Source organism: Schistocerca nitens, chromosome 7 (genome assembly GCF_023898315.1).
Source record: "Schistocerca nitens isolate TAMUIC-IGC-003100 chromosome 7, iqSchNite1.1, whole genome shotgun sequence".
In the NCBI taxonomy this organism is placed as follows: domain Eukaryota; kingdom Metazoa; phylum Arthropoda; class Insecta; order Orthoptera; family Acrididae; genus Schistocerca; species Schistocerca nitens.
The window spans coordinates 357,554,956-357,580,872 of NC_064620.1; the positions used below are offsets into that span (position 1 = coordinate 357,554,956).

A 25,917-nucleotide genomic window follows, 5' to 3' on the forward strand; every position below is an offset into this window, starting at 1 on the left:
TTATGCTAAGAACAACACACACGCCCATGCCCAAGGGAGGACTCGAACTTCCGGTGGGGTAATTCTTGTCTATGCAGTTTTTTTGTCCTTGGTCTCCTTCCTGCCATAGGGTTATGTACATCCACAAACTCTGCTACCCTCTGACAATTATTGCTTCTCTCTTAATAACGAAAGATTTCTTTGCCAGATGACATTTGAAAAGCCTTTTCTTTCTCAATTACTACATCATAATCCCTCAGAATTATCATGAATTTGTACTTGGGTTTTCTTTTCGAGATTGTTTGCAAATGATAATGATCATCTGACTCTTTCATAGGGGCACGTAAATTTACGAAGGCAACGTTATTAAATTCTCCTATGACACTGAGTGTGCAAAGTCTAAGAAGAAAGATTGTATTTGATGTCGTGTCAACATTGAAGTCATTAGAGACGAAGCACAAGCTCTGATTGCATCAAAGATGGGGAAGGAAATTGTCTGTGTCCTTTCAAAGGAACCACCTTGGCATTTGGCTGGAGCGATTTAGGGAAATCACGGAAAACTTAAATGTGGATGGCTGAACATGGGTTCAAACCCCCCCCCCCCCCCGCCCCCTCCGCCCCCCCCCCCCCCCCCCCAATGCAAGTCCCGTGTACTAACCACTGCACCACCTCACTTGATGTGTGCAGAGTCTCTCATTACCTAGTGTAAGTTCAGGACAGACCTGTGGTTACTCTGACACTTAATACAACTCCATATTCTGTCTGTACATCATTTTTCTCAGAGTAGAATAGCAGAACTTTTTTGTTTATGTGTATCTCTTATCCTTCTGTCTATTCTCTTGTGCTGTAACAGTTGTCATTCCATATTTCTAACTCCCCCCCACCCCTCCACAGGAGCTCACCATGATTTGGTGAGTTTGTGCGTGGCTACCACGGACCCTCAGCCTTTGCAGCACCTCTTCCCTTTCCGTGCTAGATGTCCCATCCTCCTGCTGTTCTTTTTCCCCTCCCTTGGGGAAAGTGTTTTGGGAATGCATTGTGGAGTTTCGGTAGCCTGGAATTAGAACAGTCCCTCATGGTTTTTTTCCTTCTTCCTTCTTTCTTCATTCTCCATCTCCTCCCCTTCCTCAGGTTCAGCGTTTGAGGTCTCTCTTTGTTTCTTCTTCCTCCCTGTGTGCTCCTGAAGGCTGTCCCATGCATATGCTGCAAAACAAATGACTGGGTAATGCGTAATTCCCAGCCCTGGATTGGCATGTAGGGTTTACACATACCCCCTGGTACAAGCCAGTCCAAGGGAGGGGTGATTACGTGAGCTGCTACCTTTGCAGTTGCCAGTTAGTCCCTCTGTCTAGTGTTCGGGTGGTGTGACCTAAGGCGGGTGAACCCCCATCTGAGGGGGGGCCCCCAGCCAGAAGGAGCATGCCATCAGACACACTGGCAATTGGGGAGTTTCCACAATGAGCCATCCATCATCTCAATCTAAGTCTACTAAAAGTAAACAGAATGAGGCTAAAGATTCAATGACTCGCCCAGCTGCACCTCGGTTCCTCGCGGTCTCACATACCGAAGGAGGTCAGTTTTTTGCTACAGTTAATCCATTTATTATTCAGAAAGGTGTTGATGCAGTTGCAAGCCCTGTGAAATCTTGCTCTCGCTTATGCAATGGGGCTTTACTTGTGGAGATCACGTGTGATTTTCAAGCCCAACAGCTGCTTACTGCTTAGCTCCTCCATTGCTATCCTGTTTTTGTCGAGGGCCATTACACCCTGAATTCTTTGCATGGTGTTGTTTACACTCAGTTGCTTGATGTTCTGACTGTGGGGGGAGGGGGAGATCTAGCATTATTTATCCGATCAGGGCATCAGTGCGGTCCATTGGGTAATGAAAAAGGTTGATGTATACTTAGTGCCAACACACACTTTTTTCCTCACATTTGATCGAGTAGTGCTTCCTAATCAAAGATTAAGGCAGGCTATGACAGTGTGACCAGATTTTCTATATGAAAAAATGGGACATTTGCGAAAAATTGGGATAAAAAATGAGACAAAACATGACCCTAGACAAAAAGAAAATATTCTGCTTATATGCCTGCATCACTTTAATAAAATAAAAACTAAAGTTTATAAACATAAAAAGGCACATATTTTAACAAGACACTTCAAAACATGCATGTAATGGCACTGAATCATATGATAATTCATTGTTCTTCCAAGAACTGATTATAATTCAAAATATTGAGAAATTGATACAGTGATTTGTGACAGATATGTAGACTGTTTAGCTACTGTATGAGGAACACTGCTCCTAACATTGTACTTACAATCAGAAGAGATAATATCTTTCAAAAACTTTGAAGTGGTTAACAGAAGGTGTAGAACACCTTGCAGGTAAGGTCTTGATAATTAGTCGTAACTGTTACAATTGCTTCAGTAGTTTCAGTGGTAAAATGGTTTTTCTCATGAATCTAAAGAGAATTCATGATTGAAAATACCCGTTTCTATTTTTACATGAAGTACCTGTAGTTTTAAGTGTGTGGAATACATCACACTATCTCTTATCTATTTCCAAATTAGCTTTTTCCCATTCCTCAAGTTTCTTGGATATAGTGTTGTTTGCACATCCTGTCTCATCAAACAATACATCTTCATCTATCTGAAATGTTGCACTGAATCTACTGTTTACTATACTTTGAGGCAGATTAAAAGTACAGCTCAAGAAAGAGAATTTTTCCATGTTATCTGATGAAATGATTTCAGATGTTGAAATGATGTCCACTTTTCTCAATAAGTCACAAAAGTGTCATAAAATAAATTGGTAATCGTCTCAGATTTTGATTGAGTGAAAATACCTTCCTTTTCCAAGTTAATTAAAATTGAAGAAATAGCTGAAATTGGAAATTTACTAACTTTCCTGTTAGTTATTTTTTCTGTAAGCAACTCTAACTCTTCAGATGATTCTGTAGCTGAAATCTTGGTTCTTTTCAACTTTTGGATTGATTGTGGAAACATTTTCAATTGGCTTTGTGTGAAATGAAGCCAAAGACGTTACTGTGGGTTCTCAAAAAACTGTCTCAGCACTGAGATAGAAAATAAGATGTCAAAGGTTAAATCAAACAGTGGAAACTCCCAGCAGGAATATCAACAATGAAGGAAAAGACAGGTGCTACTTCCTGTAAAGAAGACATGTTAAGTTGCAGACAGGCACAATTAAAAGACACTTACATAATGCTCGGCCTAAGATGCTGGAGTTGGCGGTCAGGTGTGCATGAGGTATGCTTGCTTGTGTGTATGAATGGTGTGTGTTTCTCTTTTGCCGATTTGAAGGCTGTAACTGAAAGCTTTATGTAAGTGTCTTTTAATTGTCCCTGTCTTCAGCTTACTGTGGTAAATAGCAATCTGTCTTTTCCTCCATTGTAGATTTCAAAGGTTCATACATATCAGTAACTCTTGTAACTCCTGGCAACAATGACAATGATCTAGTTTTAATAAGACTTAGAACTTGCTTCTATTCAGTATTTTTTATGTCAATGGGAAGAATGTCTGCATTTGTTTGAACTCAATTGTATACCACATGGCCTACACAACTGATGCCTTGAATGTTCATCTTGAGAACACTGTTCATTTTGGAATAAACATTGTTTATCCCAGTCCTCTTTTACTCACCACACTTGTCTATCTTGTCAACTATATTTTGCTTTTTTCCAGAATATAGCTAGCTGATTTAATTCTGCCATTTCTCCACCAATGTTCTGAAGACAGATTACTTTGCACTAATCACTTTTGGTAGGAATGAAATACGTAACTATAATCAACACTAGCATTATGCTTTTGTGATTTGATGCATCAGCTATCACAGAGACATACTTAGTATTGTCAAGTTCTGACTGAACTTCGTGCATTGCGTACAGTGATAAAATGTTCAGTAAAATCGACTTGCGTTTTTCCTATAACATGTGAATTTTTTCTCAAATAGATCTCTGATGAGAATATATGTGTAATCTGTTGAATAGAAAGAATAATTGTGTTTTGCGATATGGAATGCAAACAGTCCTGCTCCTGCATTGATATGTTTATCTTCCTCTGTTTGCCGGCCGAAGTGGCCGTGCGGTTAAAGGCGCTGCAGTCTGGAACCGCAAGACCGCTACGGTCGCAGGTTCGAATCCTGCCTCGGGCATGGATGTTTGTGATGTCCTTAGGTTAGTTAGGTTTAACTAGTTCTAAGTTCTAGGGGACTAATGACCTCAGTAGTTGAGTCCCATAGTGCTCAGAGCCATTTGAACCATTTGAACTTCCTCTGTTTATAGTTTATTCGTACTTTACAAAGGAAGTTGTGCTGCTAGAAGTTCTTGCAGAAACTGCCAACTGGTGCTTCTTTTTCTTTTTGTGCTGCGTTACATTGGCATGTTCTCCTTATTAACGAGCACGAGGTAGTGTCACACAAAGCAAACAACAGACAATGGAATTGCCTGTTTCTCATTGTTGTCTGTAACAGTCCGAAGACATTGTGTTGTTTGCCGCTACTGCACTAATAGTGAATAGCTAATTTGTAACTACAAATACAATTGAACATTGATAGTCCTATAATGTTCTTTAACAAAAACTTGTTACATTCGTCCGTCTTTTCTGCAGTAGCAAATAATTGATATGAATTGCGAAGCTCGTGCATAAGTCTCTGGCACTGAGCATGATGGTGGAAACTCTTCTGTTCACACCTTTCCTCATCCCATGACCAAAATACTTCTTCTTTACTCCATCTTTGCATTCAAGACGAAGCAAGACTCAAGAAAATGTTGAAAAACTATTTCTATGACACTAAATTGATGTGAAAAAAAAAGAACGAAAAGAAGAAAGAAAGTTATTGCTGATTATGAAAAAAACGGGATGTCTGGTGTCCCCTGTAATATTTTGTGGTACAACAGGCAACAGAAAGAAAGGAAAGGACACTCCCATTAAAAATGGGATGTCTGGTCACCCTAGGCTATGAAGTCATCACTGTCCGACCATATGTTCCAATCCTGATGTGTCACTACCAGTGTCAAAATATAACCACTCTCATGTGTGCTGTCAGAACACAGCCACTGTGTTACTTCTGGAAGAGATGCTTGTGATGGTGATTGCCCATCTCCTTCTCCCCACTGCATCAATTGAAATGGCGATCGTGCCACGTCATCCCATGAGTGTCCCATGTATCTCGATGAGCGGGACGTCCAGGACATCTAGGTGAAGGAAAAATAACCCTACCCTGTCACTCACAAGTTGTTGGCTAGTTGAAAGCCCTGAATTTTACCATCTGGCAGTGACAGTACTGTTCTTCTGCTTCACGGAGGACCTGGCCACACAGACCTATGACTTTCAATTCAGTTATAGCTGTGAAATTGCCAAGTATCACAATAGCATCCCTGTCTCATTCTCCTACAGCTGCGCCACAAGCCACCAAATCTTTACCCCCAACAGTGAAATCACCTGCTACAGAACCAGCAGGCCGCAAAGAACAAAAGAAACTCTCCCATCAAGACTTTGTAAATCCCTCCAACCAACAAATGTTGTCAACCTTTGGCGGTTCGCAATTTCCTGACACATTACCTTTTTTTAACCACTTATGTTCCAGTGTATGTTTGCTGTTTTGAGTTATTGACTGTTTAAGTGAAAGATGTGTGGGTTGTCAATCGTGTTTTACTTTTTATCCATTGAAATAATATGGTGAAGGACATTTAATCTTTAATCTTTGGTTAGGGACCTCCACTGCCTCTAAGGCATATTTTTTTTTTTACCTTTCGCTATGGGGAAGTCCTTGTTTTCAGCTCTCTTTCCTTAGTCAACTGGGTTTAATGTATAGACACTTTTAACTTCGTTCCCTTGTTGGTGTTATAAGGTTATGACTTGGGCACTTATGACCTCAGTTGTTTTTGTGTGGGGGGAGGAGGGTCACCCAACACCAGATTTTTAGTCATTTTTTCATATTATTTTGCCTCAGCCGTGTTCAGGTTTGTACAGGCTATCTAATATTCCTTGTGGTATCATTTGCAACAATAGATGTTTCTGAGGTGGATGGATGGGCCTTGCCCTCAGCCTCACCCTTTCTCCCTGAAAGACTGATACTATTAGGGGATTAATTTCCATAAGGAAGTTGGCTTCACTATGCGTGTTAAGTTGTCCTACCATGTCGCATGTGGTGACTATGCCAGTAACTAGAATACCAGAAAACCCCAGCTACCTGAGCAGGCGTACACTATTCTGCCCAACACTGAAAAAGCATTTGATATGGTGGCATCCCTGGGAGAGGAGGTTCTGAATTTACATAAGGTTTTTCAAAACTGACATTGTGAAAATAGATTTGCTTGTAAAATAAGATATTCATCTTGGAATAAATCTTCAAAGTATTTTGCACATGCCTGATGAAATAAAAAGCTGAAGGAATAGAACTCTGTTTCCACTCATTTATCCATTATTTCCATCGTGATTTCAGGCTTTGTTGATATTTTTGTGGAATTTATCTGAAATATATTTGTTTTTAAATTGCAGGTGGAGTATGTTGGAGGGCAGAGTGGTCTCTATGAACCTGGTGCACCATTCTCTCCTCAGCCATCTACTTCCTTACCAGAAATTGACAGCCACATAAATCCGCTTGACCCTAACATGAGCTCAGCAGCACAGTATTCACCACCATATACTGGACAGGTACCGGATAATCATTTATTAGGTTATTTACCAGTATTGAATACCGGATGAGTAATTTTTTGCTTCACTATGTCAAATATAAATACTTCACAGCAGGTACTAAACTATTAAATTTTTCATTTAATAGTGTCTTTGACAGGTAAATGTGACTGATGTGAAAAGTATTTGGAAAAAAGTGCTGCTTAACCATGTGTTGCTGACTTATTACATTATTGTCACTTGTGAGACATTTTGTAGAAGAGGCAAGCCACTTTATGCAAGGAGTTGCATAAATAGCACAACTTAAACATTTTGAAAATCAGTTAAAATTAGTGTGGGACAATGTTATAGTTTTGTAGGTGCCCAACCAAAGAGGTCTTTTGTATCAAAATTATATAATCAACAGAGCAACTATACTCACAGAAACAGTGAAGATATGTTGTAGTTGCTCCAACTTACATTGATACTGCAACATGTAACAGAAATTTGTGCCATTTAATCTGGATAAACTTAAAGAATACACACTCATGAGCCATAACATTATTACCACCTGTTTAATAGTGTATAGGTCTACCATGGGAATTTTAGTACCCCCAACAGAAGATGTTACAATGGAAGTGGATGAGCTGGCGTACTGGTAGCAAGAGAGTGCAGAAACCTGCCGTGGAGGGCACAGGCAATACACAGGATGGAGAAGCTCACTGGTAGAGGTGTTTACCTGTGGGCAGTGGGAGGCTGGATGGGCCAATGCTACTCGGAGTTACACCACCGCAGACGTCACATAGCTGATCATGCAGTGGGCTGTGTCAAGTGCTTAGCCGTCAGTTGTCCACGCCAGCTGTGTGCCAAGTTTTTCCCATACTCGTCTCTGTGTGGGTTTGAACTCTCTGCTTCCCGTATACTGACTTGCACAGCGAATTCTTTTCTCTCTCATGGGGTTTCTGTTCCCCAGCTATTATCGAGCTACCATTGGCCTGTGAAGTATATTCGTCGAATGTGTATTGAAGCAATGTTGTGAAGCTTGTGTAGATACTAAAGGAACAAAAGACAGCAGCGATTCTGCAAGACATGTATTTGTGAAGTGTACGGCACCAGATGTTTACCCGCAGGTCACATATTTTCCATAATTGTGGGCATGAAACTGGTGCTTGATAGTGTCAGAGACGTGTTCCATCAGTCAAATTTTGTGGCCAAAACGTCAAGAGTTCACTGCTATCCTCCTCAACAACTGTAATGTGTTTCTGGGACAGTTATTCTGCTGGAAGATGTCACTGGTGTCAGGGAAGACATCAAGCATGAAGAAGAGATACAGGCAATCCACAAGTATGTTATATACTACACAGCTGTTATGGTGCCCTCATTACTACTACAGGTCCCATGGAAGCCAAAGTGAATCTCCCCCACAGCATAATACTGCACTCATTGCACTGCATCCATGATGTAATGCATGTTTCAAACAGCTGTTTGTCTGGATATGACCATTGACGTGATGTAACAAGACACAATACATTTGACCAAATGACACCTTTCCACTGATCCATGATCCAGTGTCTACATCCCATGCCCAGTGCAATTGTTACAGATCAGTCATGGGTCAATACGGGAACACATAGGGGGTCGACTGATGTGGAGCCCCATTTTCGACAATATTTTCAGTGGTGTGCACTAGCACTGTACTCCGCTGTCATATCTACCACAGACCGTTGCCTGTTGTGCTTTATAGAGTGGACAAGCCTCTGACCACCACATTCTGTGATTTGTCGTCTTATGGTGTCATCATCTTCAACCCCTTTTCGTAAGTGCTCTTAATAATAGCATGCGAGCAGCCAATCAGTTTCTCCGTTTCTTAGTTGCCTGTTCCAGGTGTTGGGCCACAACAAATTGCCCTTTGTGAAAGCTGCTTACATGAGTGGGTTTCCCCATTTGCGGCCCATATTGTTGCTAGAATGGTTCTGCATTTGCCTCTTCCCCACTTGTATACTTCACTTGCTGAGTCACATGTCTGCTATGTCACCAGGTAGCAGACAATCTTGTGGTGATAATGTTGTGACCCATCAGTGTATGAGATTGCAAAAGATCAGGGCACAGCTCACAGTTATTAACTATCAATTTGGAGGTAAGTTTTTTCAGCTAACTTGTTTTTTCTTTTTTTTACCTGGTAGCATTGTTCCACCTAGGCACTTAATTTTACCTGATCCAATATTTTGTGGTAATATGACACTACAACTTTTTCTCCGGAATTACTTGAGAATGATTCTGTCCAATCAGCCTGCAATTGTTGAAAAGTCATGAGAAGTAGTATGAGAATAAATCATGACTGACTGTTTACAACTGCCTATAAACCAAAGGCCGTCTGGGAATGACTTTCAATAAATCATTAACAGTACATGTCATTTGAGCAACATTAATGTAAATATAATTAAGAAGAATGTCTGATGTGTGCTTTTTACAAATGAAATATTTTTGTTTTTCTTTTACATATGATGCTTATCTTGAAAATAATTAATTTGAATTGCTATAATCTCTATGAATTAGCATAAGCAGAGAGAGTTTACAGCCACCACACATCACTCTGTTGGGGATTAAATTCTAAAATACATAATGCAAAAAACTGATCATTTGGTTCATTTTAACATTATTTTCCCAGCAGCAGTCTTTCAGAATGAATATTACATTTAGGAACACACTGTTCAGAATATAGTCATTAATGAACTGTCAACCATAGTTATTATGTTCATGCACCAGCATTCTTCTTCCCGAATGAAATGCACTTGACTTATCTCTGGGGGACAAATGTCAGAAGTATTTTAAACTAGTCATGAAATTAAAACTTGCCAGCACAGCAACTAGTGATTAAGGCAGTCACGCAGGGTAGATTCCATTGTACAATCCAAATGTTCACACTGTGCCTGTGTTAGTACCTATGAGGTATCAATCTTAGATGGGTTGGTTTATGAGGAAAGAATGTGAATGCAGTTAGTGTAACGAGTCAGTCAGCTGTCGTCTATACCTGATGATCACAGGTGACAAAAAGATTGCTTTCTGACTGTTAAATGGCACGCGATCAGTATATAAACATGTTGTGTTGATCCTGCGCTCTGAGACTTCCTGAGGGTAGCATTACTGAAGTGTAGCACTGATACTGTCTCTTGTCGAAGTCTTCAGATTATATCAGGCTAGTGTATGATTAGTAGGGTTGTTGGAGGCAATGCTGGCACCTGTGAGTTCCTGACACACACACACAAACACACACACACCTATTTCTACACTCAAACATCATTACATGGAGTTTGGTATGTAGACAGTAACAAAGGGCTTCTGCACCCAATTGATTCTACTCCTTACTATGTAGGGCAACTGCTTGCCAAACCCTTGGACCTGAAAATAGTATGCCAGAGTTTGGTGAAGAGTTCAAAAGGATCTAAGGGGATATAATGAGGTTATCAGAAGCAACAATTGACAGTTAAAATTCTTTCAAGTTTTACTGTGGAGGAAGAGCAAGGAGGAAATTAGGTATTGACATTTTTGTAAACAAGAAAATTAAAAATCAACATTAAAAATGTCAAAGATGAAAACACACCACTTTTAGGAGTTGCTTTTGCAGACAAGAAAGACATTCCCACTTCCGTAACAAAGGTGAAGCCTGTAAACAACAGACTAATGAGAATCATCGTGATGTGTGCAAGTAAACACACACACACACACTCACTCACTCACTCACTAATCAGTACATGCATGCCGATCAATGTTGTAAATAAAACTAATCATGAAAGGGTATGCAGAACAAGGGAAATACTAGAAGTAGTACTATGTAATATTGCACAAAACAATGTCAAAATCTTACTAGGTGTCTTCAGTGCACAGATAGGCAAAGAAAGGAGGAGGAAACAGTTAGGAAATTCCCAGCACACTAATGAACCAATCAAACTGCTCTCACCGAGCGGGTGGCACAGTGGCTAGCACACTGGACTCGCATTCAGGAGGACAACGGTTCAATCCCGTGTCTGTCCATCCTGATTTAGGTTTCCTGTGATTTCCCTAAATCCCTCCAGGCAAATGCTGGGATGGTTCCTTTGAAAGGGCACGGCCGACTTCCTTCCCCGTCCTTCCCTAATCCATTAAGACTGATGACCTCATTGTCTGGTCTCCTCCCCCCAACAACCCAACCTAACATGCAGGCAGGCCAAAATGCTCAAAAATTAGTTGAACTCTGATGTATATTCAGCTGTAAAATCATGTCAGTACACTTCAAAAAGAAACCATCAAAACTCCCTCATCATTGAATTCCAAACTGATCATGTAGCAATCTCTTATTCAAACCACAGAGATATTATGAATATTCAAGTCAGAAAGAGTGAAAACATAGGCTCAGACCATTACCGGACAAGAATAAAACCAAATTTAAAACCTCAGAGGTTCACGAAAGAAAGACACAAATCTCAAAGTTTGACAGTAGTAGTATACTACCGACTCTCATGGAAAAATTAAAGAAGCAGCAGTCATACAGTTGGTCACATCAAAAAAATAAATTGATTGAAACCGCTCAAACACTAATTCTCCACAGAAAAAGAAAAAGCATACTTGGTGGGACAAAGAATGTGCACATGCAATCTAGTCTTAGCAGGATGCTTACAACAATTGGAACAGTAGTAGTGAAGACCAAAAGGAAATACAAAAAGGACCAACTAGTTGAAACTGAGAAAGACTTTGAAATACTTCAAAGAACCACTTAACTATCAAGAACCAATACAAAGGTTGCCACCATAAGAACCTGAGGACACAGTTGCCACTGAGGAGTTGTTTGAGGTGGAGGAATAGATGGTAATCACTCGGCGCAAGATCAGGATTGTAGGGTGGGTGGTCTAAAACTTCATAACTGCCGAATGAAGACGAAATTCCCACACAGATAAAAAAAAAAAATCAGAAACAATAAAACATCAGAGGAACAAGAAATCATAGAAGAAATCCTCAAATCAGCATGCTCAAACACCATAGAAGAAATGATCAAAATCATGCAAGACTTGGCTAATAGAACAGAAAATCGGAAAAAATACGAGGTGTGTTTTATAAGTAAGGTCCGTTTGAACATAAGAACACAACGAAAGGTTATTTCAAAAAAGTGAATTTATTTTCAGAAAGTACATATTTCACTCTATTTTTTGACATAAGTGCCAAGTTTGTTGAAACACGTATCGTACCTCCGACCAATAAAATACCCTCTTCATAAAAACCTGCCGCCTGCTCCAATAACCAAAGAGTTAACTGCCGTTTTCACGTCATCGTCGTCATTGTAACAGTTGCCACTGAGGTGTTGTTTGTGGTGGAGGAATAGATGGTAATCGCTCGGCGCAAGATCAGGATTGTAGGGTGGGTGGTCTAAAACTTCCCAGCCAAAACTGTCTAATAAATCGCGGGTCTGACCTGCAGTGTGAGGTCTTGCATTGTCATGGAGAAGGACAATTCCCTTTGTCAACATGTCACATCTTTTGTTTTGAATCACCCTTCTCAGGGTTTGGCAGTATGCTTCTGCATTGATAGTGGTTCCTCGTTGCATGAAGTTGACCATCAAAACACCATGCCTATCCCAAAACACCGACGCCATGATTTTGCCGCTGGGACAGAGTCTGTTTGCCCTTTGATTGTGGCACCATACACAATCATTAACCTGGCTCCAGGGAGGTAGGGTGCCCTTCCCTATTCCTCCACTGGGGTAATTCCTGTCTGGCGCATCCACGTCGCGGGGGTGGGCTTCCTACACTTCAGTAGGCTGGAGTGCTAGGATGGCTTAGTTCAGGCAGGGACCCAATCCCGTGGGGTATAACACAGAACCCATGCCCAGGGTTACGGGTGAAGACCTTAATGGCAGCGACGGCGGAGAAGGAAGACTTCGGAACGGCGTAGCTGGCAGATGAGGCAACCCTCCTTTCTGGGGATTAAATGAGAAGGGAACCACTGCCTTGTGGTGGAAGAGAAACTCCAAAGGCTAAGGGAGACAACCCCAACAGAAAATCCTTCCTTGCGTTAGGCCTAGCAAGCCAGTAGGAAAGTCTTCATATATTTCTTTCAAAACACAGACGAGCCTCGGAACGAACCACTCAGGATTTGACCCCACTGCTTCTACAAGTACTGGTGCAAATGATGGGTGACCTGATGATATTCATCAGTACAAGAAGATGAAACCAACTGGACTAAAAAATAACCTAAACATTGGCACCCTTAATATATTAACCCTCAATGGAAAAATGGAAGAAATGACAGATGTACTGACAGAGAGGAAGTTAGATATATTGGGATTAAGCGAAACAAAGTGGAAGGGAAAAGGTGAGAAGAATTTGAGAGGAGGAGGAAAACTGTACTGGAGTGGGAATAACAGGTCTGGAAGAAATGGTGTGGCAGTGATGGTGAATAAGAATGTACAAAGCTGTATTGAAAATGTGAGATATATATCAGACAGGATCATAATCTTAAACCTGAGATTCCATAAAGAAACACTAAAAGTAATCCAGATTTATGCACCTCAAGTGGGATGTAGCGAAGAAGAGAAGATGGACTTTGAAAATGTGTTAGAAAACCATATTGAGAGTGCTAATATAGTGATGGGAGATTTTAATGCACAGGTAGGCAAAGACAGAAAGGGATTTGAGCAAGTATTGGGATGTTTTGGATATGGAGGCAGAAATGAAGAAGGGGAAAGACTCCTGGATTTGTGCCAGAGGAATGGAATGAAAATAGCAAACAGCTGGTTTATGAAGAGAGAAAGTCATGTTATCACCAGATACAGTTGGGATGGAAGAACGAAGAGTGTAATTGTTTATATTCTAGTAGATAGGGAATGAGGAGAGAAAGTAACAAATGTGAAGGTAATTCCAAGTGTGAGTGCAGATGGAGACCATAGATTACTGGTGGGACAATGGAAAATGAATCAGTGTGTGAAAAATAGAAAACAGAAGAAAGTGATGAGGATACGGGATTGGAAATTGAAGGAGAATGAATGTGCTGAGAAGTACAGAGAATTAATAACACACAAATTTCCAAAAGAAGTTTTCTGCGATGTAGAAAAAGAATGGAATTTATTCAAAGACACTTTAGTCGAAGAAGCACAAAAAGTATGTGGCAGAACATCTGGAAAGGAAAAAATAAGACAGACAAGTTGGTGGGATGATACCACAATCCAAGCAGTTACAAGGAAAACTGGAGCATGGAGAAAATGGTGGAAAACTAAAAATGACGAAGACCATAAAAGATATATAGAGGAAAAGAAGAAGTGCAAAGAAATAGTGGAAACAGCAAAGAAAAAGGCATTGGAAGAGTTTACAAAAAAACTTGAAGAAGATGTGAAGAGCAATAAGAAAATGTTCTATAAAATGATGAAAAATAAAAGGAAGGCTTCTGAAGTACCAGCAAAGATGGAAACAGAGGACGGTACCATTATTGAAGATCCAGGGAATATAAAAGATCTCTGGAAAGAACATTTTAAGAAGCTGTTAAATGCTGAGGAGCAGGTACATGAGGAAACAACAAATAATGGAGAAATTGAGAGAAGTTGGGAAGCAGAATTAGGACAAATTACACAGGAAGAAATTGAAAAAGCTGTGAAGAGGATGAATGGGGGGAAAGCCCCAGGACCTGATGAAGTATCAGTGGACATGATAAGAGCAGCAGGTCCAGTGGGAATGCAGTGGCTGTATAGAGTACTATCAAGCGTGTGGAGAAATAGTAAAATACCTGGCGACTGGAGAACAGGAGACATTTTTCCCATCTTCAAGAAAGGCAATAAAAGACTTTGTAAAAACTACAGAGGAATAACCCTCATGAGTCATACAGCCAAGATTTTTGAAAGAATTTTACTAAATCGAATAAGTGAAAAGATAGAAAAGGAGCTGAGTGAAGAACAGCATGGGTTTAGGAAAGGAAGGAGCACAATCGGCCTGATATTTTCTATCCGTCAACTGATGGAAAAAAGTTGGGAGTATAACAAAAGGGTGATAATGGTTTTTATAGACATAGAAAAGGCATATGACTCAGTTGACAGGGAAAGACTCTGGGAAGAACTGAAGAAGATAGATATAGAAGATGGATACATTAATGTTATAAAGACAATGTACAGAGGCCACAATTGTAGAATTAGAACACCATTGGGGAACTCTGAATACTTCAAAATAAGACAAGGACTTAAGCAAGGAAGTATTCTATCTCCTGCGCTTTTTAATGTTGTGATGGAGGGAATGAATAGGGCAGTTAAAGATATAGTAAAAGAAAAAGACAAAAAGATGATTTTTGCAGATGATATGGTAATATGGGGTGATAAAGAGGTAGATGTACAGTTACAGCTTGATGCGTGGAAGGAAATAATGAAAAGGTATGGATTAAAAATAAATAAAGATAAGAGTGAAGTAATGGTATTTGGAAGAGAGAAAGGAATCAATGGAAATATTACCTTGAATGGAGAACCCCTCAAAGTGGTAGAAAGTTTCACTTATTTAGGGAGTGAAATATCTAGGGATGGAAGAATAACTAACGAAATTAATAGGAGGTTACAGAAGGGAGGCAATTTCTACCAAACAATAAAACATCTGATTTGGAATAATGAAGTTTCAGAAAGAGCAAAACTCCTGATGTATAAGAATTTATTACTTCCCTATTGTCACCTATGGTGGAGAAACATGGACAATGAAAGAAAGGGGCTGGAGCAGACTGCAAGAAGGGGAAATGAAATTTCTCAGAGCAGTTAAGGGAAAAAACAAGAATGGACAGAGTAAGGAATGTAGAGATTAGAAAGGACCTCAAACAAGAAAGTATGAGAGGAGAAATTGAAAGAAAGAGATTAAGATGGTATGGGCATGTTAAGAGGATGCATGGGCAGAGACTCCCCAAAATTATGGAAGAACTAAAGATGGCTGGGAAAAGACCTAGAGGGCGCCCAAGAACACGGTGGAAAATGGGAATGAGAATATCTGTTGAAAGGAGAGGTGTGACCTGGCAGCAAGTGGAGGAAGAAAAGTGGTGGGAGGACCGATTCAAATGGAGAGGACTCATCAGCACTCAGACCCGGCAGTAGCTGGCGCGGGATTCGGATATAGATAGATAGAGTCTGTTTGGCCTTCATCTTTACAGGTGAGTATGTGTGTCTCCATTCCATGCTCTGTTGCTTCAATTCAGGTGTGATATGCGAAACCCATGTTTTGTCTCCAGTTATGATCTGACTCAAGAAGCCATCACCTTCATCGTGATAACGAGTCAAGAACTTCATCACCCACTCAAATCTTTGGTTTTTATAATCCTCTGTTAGGAGTTTCAGGACCCAACGGGAGCATTGTTTCCTGAACTTTAGGTGTTTAGAAACAATGTTGTAAAGCACTGATCTCGACATGTCAGGAAATTCATTTGAGAGACCTGCTATTGTGAAGCGCCTGTTCTCACGAATCCTCGCTTCAGCTGAAGCCACCAAATCATATGTAATCAAAGAAGGGCGACCAGAGCGGTCTTCATCATGGACGTTGTCACGGCCATCTTTGAATTCTCATACCCACTTACGCACTTTGCTTTTACTCATAACAGTATCACCATACACTTTGCAAATCTGCCAATGAATTTCTGCAGCAGACAGGTTCCTTGCTGACAAAGACCGTATCACTGAGCGAACCTCACATGCGGCGGGCGAGTTGATAGTCTTAAACATCTTGAAAGCACAGAACAGAGCCATACAGGTTAGCTGCAGAGCTGAAATTGAGCACAGTTGTTCCGGAGACATGCCGGTACATGACGCATGCGCTCGTTGGGGTATGCACGCGAACTACTACTGTCTACAACAAAACGAACCTTACTTAAAAGCACGCCTCGTATGTTAATTCACTCACTACACAAGAAGAGAGACTGAACAGATGTGAATAATAACAGGGAATCTCATTAATATCAGTTGCATACAAAATGCTTCTTGATAGTAGTAGTAGTAGTAGTAGTAGTTGTTGTTGTTTTTGTGCAAGCTTCTTGATTTGGCATGGACATAACCAGAAACAAAAAATGGAAGAACACCAGGCAGGATTTACACCAGGCTGTTCATATCCTTAGCAAATCTTGAACCTTATGTAAATGCTAAGACGTAAGAGAAATTGTAGATAAAATTTAGTCTGCACATTTTTTTTATTTCTGAAAGACCTAGGACTCAGTTGACTGTGAATCACACTTCCATATATTAAAAGAACAAGGTCTACATGTGAAAACACTTGCAGTCATAAAACAGACACAGACATGAAAGTCCGAGGTTAAATTTATGGCGAAAATCTCAGAGCATTTCGAAATAAAAACAGAGATAAGACAAGAAGATGGAATGTCTTCATTCCAACTAAATTCTTGTGAAAGTGAGCTAGAGTGGCACAAACAGAAGTAAGCCCTCAAAAGTGACCAGCCACTTCTACATCTACATCCATATTCTACAAAGTGAAGTACATGGCAGAGGATATTTCCCACTGTACCAGTTATTAGGGCTTTTCCCTGTTCCATTCGCATGTAGAACGTGAGAAGAATGACCATTTAAATGTCTCTGTGTGTGACGCAATTAAGCTGATTTTGCCCTCGCAACCACTAAAGCAGCAATATTTAGGGGTTGTAGTATATTCCTAGAGTCATAATTTAAAGCCAATTCTTGAACTTTTGTAGGTAGGCCTTTTTCCCATTTGAGTTCCTGAAGTATCTCTGTAACACAAGCATCTCTGTAACACTTGCTTGTTGTTCGAACCTAAAGGTAACGAGTCCAGCAGCCCGACTCTGACTTGGTTCAATGTCTTCCTTTAATCCGATCTGGTGCAGATTCCAAACAATTGAGCAGAACCCAAGAATAGGTCACATATAGTCCTATACGTGGTCTCCTCTACAGATTAAACACACATTCCCAAAATTCTCCCAATTAATTGAAGCCTTCCCTACTATGTTCCTCACAAGCCAGTTCCATTTCATATTGCTTTGCAGTGTTACGTCCAGATATTTAAACTATGTGACTATGTCAAGCAGGACACTTCTAATGCTTTAACAAACATAAAGCTTTTTTTTTTTTCCAACACATTTACAGTAACTTACATTTTTCTTCATTTAGAGCCAGCTGCCATTCATTACACCAACTAGAAATTTTGTCTAAGTCATATTGTATCCTCCTACAGTCACTCACCTTTGACACCTTCCCCTACACCACAGTGACACCAGCAAACAACCACAGACTGCTGCCCATCCTATCTGCCATATCGTTTATGTATATAGAAAATAATAGCGGCCCTATCACACTTTGCTGGGGCCCTCCTGACGATACCCTTGTCTCTGAACAACACTTGCTGTTGAGGACAACATACTACGTACAGCTTCGAGCCACTCGCATATCTAAGGAACCTATTCCATATGCTCATACATTTGTTAATTGTCTGCAATGGGGTACTGTGTCAAATGCAGTGCAGAAATCTAGAACTCTGGAATCTGCCTGTTGCCCTTCATTCACAGTTCACAGAATATTATGTGAGAAAAAGACAAGATGATTTTCACATGAATGATGCTGTATAAAACTGTGCTAATTCATGGATGTTAAGCTTTTCAGTCTCTAGGATACTCAGAATATGTTCTAGAATTCTACAGCAAACCAATTTTGAGGATATTGGCCTGTAATTTTGCAGCTCTGTTGTTTACCCCTTCTTATGTACAGAGGTCGCCTGCACTTGGTTCCAGTTACTTGGGACTTTGTGACTGGGGAGAGAGTCATGATAAACACAAGCCTTGTAAGGGGCCAATGTTGTAGAGTACTCTTTATAAAACCAAATTGGGATTCCATCCAGACATGGTAACTTATTTGTTTTCAACTCTTTTACCAGGTGTACTGGTATGAAATGAGCGTTAAGATACAAATGTGTCGATAGGGAACATTTGTTGTGAACGAGCCTTAATTTTTTTTTGTTTGGTTGGTATGACATCTGTCAAAGATATTTAGTATACATCAAGTCATGGAACAAACATCATCATATGTTTTCATCATGTTAACAATGTCGAATGTTGTACCAGAAAGTGATGATTTGCGGAAAGCATTAATTCTTTGTTTTCATTTGAAAAAAAGTGCTGCAGAGTTGCATCGAATGCTTGTCAAGGCATATGATGATCATGCTCTATCAAAAGCAACATGCAAAAGATGGTTTCAACGGTTCAGAAATAATGATCTTGATTTAAGAAATGAAGAACATGGAAGACCACCAAAAAAATTCGAAGATGCAGAATTGCAAGCAATATTGAATGAAGATGATACTTTGAGTCAGAAGCAAAGGGCAGCAATGCTAAATGTTGCACAACAAACAATTTGACCGTTTGAAAGCTATGGGAAAGATCCAAACGTGTGGAAAATGGGTGCCACATGAATTGAATGAAAGACAGATGGAAAACCGAAAAACCATTTGTCAAATTTTGCTTCAAAGACATGAAAGAAAATTAATTTTGCATCAAATTGTTACTGGTGATGAAAAAAGGATTTGTTTTAAGAATCCTAAATGGGAAAAATCATAGGTTAATCCGGGACAACCATCAACATCGACTGCAAAACCAGATCGATTCGGCAAGAAGACAATGCTCTGTGTTTGGTGGGATCAGAAAGGTGTGGTGTGTCATGAGCTTCTAAAACCCGGTGAAACTGTGAATACTAATCGCTACAGACAACAAATGATCAATTTGAACTATGCATTGATCGAGAAAAGACCAGAACGGGCCAGAAGACATGGCAAAGTAATTTTTTTACACGACAGTGCACCTGCACACAAAGCAAAACTTGTTCAGGATACAATCAAAACGCTTGGCTGGGAGATGCTACCCCAACCGCCGTATTCACCAGACTTGGCCCCTTTGCTTTCATCAATGGGACACACATTGGCTGAGGAACACTTCGATTCCTACGAAGAAGTCGAAAATTGGGTATCTGATTGGTTTGCTTCAAAAGACGAACATTTCTATTGGTGTGGTGTTCACAAATTGACAGAAAGGTGGTCAAAATGTATAGAAAGCAATGGTCAGTACTATGAATAAAATGTTTTTACTTTTCAATTCAAAATTAGTGTTTCATTTTCACAAAAAAAAAAAAAAAAACAAGCTCATTTCATACCGGTACACCTGGTAGTTGTTTCTCTGTGCCAGGGATGCTTATTACTATGTCATTCATATCGGACTCTGCGCAGTGGTCAAAGAACAATATGTTTGTGTGATACTCCTACGTGAATGATATCTTAAACACGGAATTTAAAACTTCGACTTTTGTTTTGCTATCTTCAGCTGCCACATCAGACTGGTCAACAAGTTACTTGATGGAAGCCTTAGATCCACTTAGCGATTTTACATGTTGTTGTTGTTGTGGTCTTCAGTCCAGAGACTGGTTTGATGCAGCTCTCCATGCTACTCTATCCTGTGCAAGCTTCTTCATCTCCCAGTACCTACTGCAACCTACATCCTTCTGAATCTGCTTAGTGTATTGATCTCTTGGTCTCCCTCTACGATTTTTACCCTCCACGCTGCTCTCCAATGCTAAATTTGTGATCCCTTGATGCCTCAAAACATGTCCTACCAACCGATCCCTTCTTCTAGTCAAGTTGTGCCACAAACTTCTCTTCTCCCCAATCCTATTCAATACCTCCTCATTAGTTACGTGATCTACCCATCTAATCTTAAGCATTCTCCTGTAGCACCACATTTCGAAAGCTTCTATTCTCTTCTTGTCCAAACTACTTATCGTCCATGTTTCACTTCCATACATGGCTACACTACATACAAATACTTTCAGAAACGACTTCCTGACACTTAAATCTATACTCGATGTTAACAAATTTCTCTTCTTCAGAAACGATTTCCTTGCCATTGCCAGTCTACATTTTATATCCTCTCTACTTCGACCATCATCAGTTATTTTACTCCCTAAATAGCAAAACTCCTTTACTACTTTAAGTGTCTCATTTCCTAATCTAATCCCCTCAGCATCACCCGATTTAATTTGACTACATTCCATTATCCTCGTTTTGCTTTTGTTGATGTTCATCTAATATCCTCCTTTCAAGACAGTGTCCATTCCGTTCAACTGCTCTTCCAAGTCCTTTGCTGTCTCTGACAGAATTACAATGTCATCGGCGAACCTCAAAGTTTTTACTTCTCCATGAATTTTAATACCTACTCCAAATTTTTCTTTTGTTTCCTTTACTGCTTGCTCAATATACAGATTGAATAACATCGGGGAGAGGCTACAACCCTGTCTCACTCCTTTCCCAACCACTGCTTCCCTTTCATGCCCCTCGACTCTTATAACTGCCATCTGGTTTCTGTACAAATTGTAAATAGCCTTTTGCTCCTTGTAGTTTACCCCTGCCACCTTCAGAATTTGAAAGAGAGTATTCCAGTTAACGTTGTCAAAAGCTTTCTCTAAGTCTACAAATGCTAGAAACGTAGGTTTGCCTTTTCTTAATCTAGCTTCTAAGATAAGTCGTAAGGTTAGTATTGCCTCACGTGTTCCAACATTTCTACGGAATCCAAACTGATCTTCCCCGAGGTCCGCTTCTACCAGTTTTTCCATTCGTTTGTAAAGAATTCGCGTTAGTATTTTGCAGCTGTGACTTATTAAACTGATAGTTTGGTAATTTTCACGTCTGTCAACACCTGCTTTCTTTGGGATTGGAATTATTATATTCTTCTTGAAGTCTGTGGGTATTTCGCCTGTCTCCTACATCTTGCTCACCAGATGGTAGTGTTTTGTCATGACTGGCTCTCCCAAGGCCATCAGTAGTTCTAATGGAATGTTGTCTACTCCCGGGGCCTTGTTTCGACTCAGGTCTTTCAGTGCTCTGTCAAACTCTTCACGCAGTATCTTATCTCCCATTTCGTCTTCATCTACATCCTCTTCCATTTCCATAATATTGTCCTCAAGTACAACGCCCTTGTATAAACCCTCTATATACCCCTTCCACCTTTCTGCCTTCCCTTCTTTGCTTGGAACTGGGTTGTCATCTGAGCTCTTGATATTCATACAAGTGGTTCTCTTCTCTCCAAAGGTCTCTTTAATTTTCCTGTAGGAAGTATCTATCTTACCCCTAGTGAGACAAGCCTCTACATCCTTACATTTGTCCTCTAGCCATCCCTGATTAGCCATTTTGCACTTCCTGTCGATCTCATTTTTGAGATGTTTGTATTCCTTTTTGCCTGCTTCATTTACTGCATTTTTATATTTTCTCCTTTCATCAATTAAATTCAATATTTCTTCTGTTACCCAAGGATTTCTATTAGCCCTCATCTTTTTACCTACTTGATCCTCTGCTGCCTTCACTACTTCATCCTTCAGAGCTACCCATTCTTCTTCTACTGTATTTCTTTCCCCCATTCCTGTCAATAGGACCGAAATATTCTGGAGGTTCTCTGCCAGTTCTTTTGCTAAGATATGATGGTGGTAGTTGTTGTACACATCAAGCATAGATCTCTTCACATGTGCACGTATCTCTACAAACCTTTGCCTGTCATCATTTATGCGGTCACTTTTGAACCAAGGGTACAACAGCCTTTGCTTTCTTAACATTTTCTGAATTGTTGCCATTCTAGTCCAAATAATCTATTATTCTACTTTCAGTAATTGATAACTATCAACTTGAAATCATAATTATAAGGAACAGTCAAATGAATACAAGACAGAACAGAAAGAAAGAAAGTAAACTATTTATTATTTCAAAAGTAATTGCTATAACTGTTAATACATTTATCCCACTGAGAGACAAGACAGTCAGTGCCTTAATGGAAAAATGTTTGCAGTTCCTTACAGAACAATGATTGTACCCAGGCACGTATCTCTTTATCCGAAACAAATTGATGGCCACGAATGTATTTTCCAGAGTGCCAAAAGTATGAAAATCCGTTGGGAAATATTGGAACTTCGTAGAGGATGTGTAAGGGCTTCCCACTGATACTTCTGCAACGTAAGCGAAATAACCTTGGCAACAGGTGGGAAGGCCCATCTGTCTCGTTTTCATTTGACTGCCTCTTATTTGAATTACTACACATTATTTTCACATAGTATTATTTTTTGTGGTGCGATACATTCTGAAACATGCCTTTCTGCTGATGGCCATTTTGCACCCTTTTCGTTTCCTGAACCTGTAAAAGTAAAAAATGTGTCGTGGTTCATCAAATGAGGAAACACCAGAAAAGAAGGTAAATAATTGTTTCAATATCAAAAAGGGAAATACTCACTTGAAGTTTGATGCAATTATTGTTACACAAAGTCAGTATCATCACCTGAATAGGTGACGTCTTTGTTCTCACTGTCCTTCTTAACAAAATTTTGCTCCAATTCAAACAAAATTTTTTCCTCTGTAAGAAAATGAGAAGCCTTGTCTTTCATTTCTTTACATACTAAATGAATAGCTGCTACCATTCAACAACATGATTGCGTACTACAAACACATACTACTGGCTGCTTTAGAAAATACATTTTCGCCATGTGTTGGCTGTTTTACGAACTACATGTCCCTTGCAACATGATGAAGAATGCTGAAACCTGTCAATACATGTGATTCGTATTGAAATTTTCGCATCATGTCAATTGATGGGCCTGACAGTCAGTGTTAAAATGGGAAGATAAAGAGGGAATGCATATTTGGTGAATAACCTTTACGTTGAAGATGCCATTGCGCAGTTCAACACTACTGCAGATAAAATTCAACTACAATTGGAAGATCATAATACAGTTTCAAAGGAGACCAGTAAATTAATTATAACATGAATAAAGAAAGAGTACAAATTGATAATAAAATTATAGAAGCAGTTGATAAGTTTTTATATTGAGGGCAGTTGAAGAAGTGGCCGGGTAGACAAGGAGAGAAATAAACAGTATAGACAAAAGATTGCCTGGAGTGTTTTTTGCGACTAAAATAGTGCTTTCAAAACAGTGATTCCAATGGGTCTCAAAAGGAAAGTTGGTTAGGTTAGGTTAGGTTAGGTTTACAGTCGGTCTTGTATTACCAATTTTGACTTACAGCAGTAAGACATTGACTTTTAATATAAAAATCACTCGAAGTCTGATGGTTGTTCAGCAGGCAGTGGAGAGATGCTTGTTGAGGGAAAAGTGTAGAGGAGGCATTTATCCAACAGTGCTTGTTCGATGGATGATGACGGTAAACTGCACTGTGTTATGGATGATCGTCACGGTAACACTGCTAGTTATTACTTTAATCAATAACACATTTTGGGACTGTTAACACTGTATCTGTTGTATGTTACTCAGGTGGGAGAGCCTCCACCAGCATCGGGCTTGGTGAATGGTGAAGTTGAGACAGTTCTGTACCAGTCAGTAGCCTCATCTCTGCCCACAACTATGCCACAGATTGTGCATGTCTCTCAGTCCGAGCCTTCATCACCCAATAATTGTGGTGGACCCCTGTCTGCTCCACAGCAGGTAAGTACTAATTGCCGTCTGCTTATGTTTGAGAGGCATGTAAATTCGTAATCATCAAACTGGATGGGTCCTGTGGTGAGCCATCTTCTTCATTTGCCCATGCCACTGCAGTCAATTCAGGTCAAAGGTCTAGCAGGCTTATTCCTAAACCTAGTTGTTGTCAGATATCTTCATTCATTATTTATTTGTATTTGTTTTCTAGAAGCAACATTGGAAGAACTTCTTTTCTGTGAACTGGAGACATTTTTTTTATTTGATCCAGTAACTGTTGGTGTTTGTAATTTATATGTTAGTATATTTAGGAAGTACATTTTGTACAAGCTGATCTTAGGCGCTTGTGGACATTTTCAGTCAAAATGTATCAGATGTACTGCATGGTAGAAATTGGAAGCAAGCATTTTGTATTCTGTTCCAGTTTCTTTGCGTATGGTAATCTCTGAGAAAATAATACTCTCCAAGTCTGAAAATGTCATATGTGTCTCCTGATCTACAATCCACAGTTGGATTGTTGAAAAGTTCTTATTCACTGTCGAGCAAACTATCTTGGTTTCACTGATTTTAAGAAACATTTTCACGAGTTATTCATGCCGAAGATCTAATTTGGTTTGCATTGCCATTTCTGTCTTGCCCAAGATCAACAAAAACTAAGAAACTTCCTGGCAGATTAAAACTGTCTGCCGGACCGAGACTCGAACTCGGGACCTTTGCCTTTCACGGACAAGTGCTCTATCATCTGAGCTCTCCAAGCACAACTCACAGCCAATGAGGACAGGATGTGAGTCGTGCTTGGGTAGCTCAGACGGTAGAGCACTTGCCCACGAAAGGCAAGGGTCCCGAGTTCGAGTCTTGGTCCGGCACACAGTTTTAATCTTCCAGCTGCAGAGTGAAAATCTCATTCTGGAAACAAAATTTAAAGCATTATTTTGGAGCCTGCCTTTGAGTGCTTTTAAAACTTCATCAATTTTGATGAAGAATATGGATAAAAGACAGTTTCCTCATTGGACCCCATTCTGTGTTACGATCAACCTTGACCTTTGATTCTGGACATATTTACAGTTCTTGGTTTCATAATGTAATCATCTTACACATATGATGATGTTATCAGAAACTTTCTAAGGCCACAAATATTTTCATATATACCTGCTTGGTACACAGTTGTAGACTTTCTTGATGTCCACAAAAAAGTTGATTTATTTTTCTCCCAGTACTTCTTGTAGAGCAGTTGTGTGACAAAAATTAGTTCAGTAGTTGCTCTGTAAGGTCTAAAATCAAGTTGTTGTTTAAGTGTGAATTAAACATAAACAGTTTTATTAGTTCATTTTGAAGGATCTTTAGTCCATGGGATCACAGAGTTAAACCTCTGTAGTTGGTGCTCTTCTTCCTGTCACTCTTTTTAACTAATGGAGCAATATTTCCTTGTTGTCAATCAGTAGGTATTGCATTTTCATTTCAGATTGTGTTTAGAACTCTGTACGGGCACTGGTGCCCAATCTCTCCAAGTGCTCTGATAATTTCCATATGGAATTAATTTGATCCAGCATATCTGTTGTTTTTCTTTTTATATACCACTTCTTCCATTACCTATCAGGTCGAGCAATCCACATTCATGCAACCTGAAACATGTAGGGATCTTTCTTATCACTTGATATGTCATTGCTGGAAGTTCTTCTGATTGTAGAGATAATTTTCAGTTTTTCTGGTCACTGTGATGCTGTATAACAGTGTTTTAGTTTTTCTGGCTGCTGTAAAACAGTTTTTTAATTCTCATCTTATGAGATTTGGGTAGTCAGCTCTTCCTTGCATTTGTGCTTCTCATCTGCTAACAACTGACTCAACTTTGGGGTCCAG

The 25,917-nt window shown here is 39.8% G+C and overlaps 1 protein-coding gene across 4 annotated transcripts in view; it reads left to right on the top strand.

Moving 5' to 3' along the window:
• The window catches only part of LOC126194770 (PR domain zinc finger protein 10-like), a 208,324-nt gene that overhangs the window by 14,622 nt on the left and 167,785 nt on the right, over positions 1-25,917 (top strand). For 3 of the 4 annotated variants that reach the window (XM_049933056.1, XM_049933055.1, XM_049933057.1), the window contains exons 3-4: positions 6,501-6,656; positions 23,899-24,069. In XM_049933056.1, the coding sequence (XP_049789013.1) occupies positions 6,501-6,656; positions 23,899-24,069 (327 nt within the window). Of the gene's footprint in view, positions 1-6,500; positions 6,657-15,564; positions 15,750-23,898; positions 24,070-25,917 lie in introns of those variants that run through there. The other variant, XM_049933058.1, reaches the window with a different exon arrangement.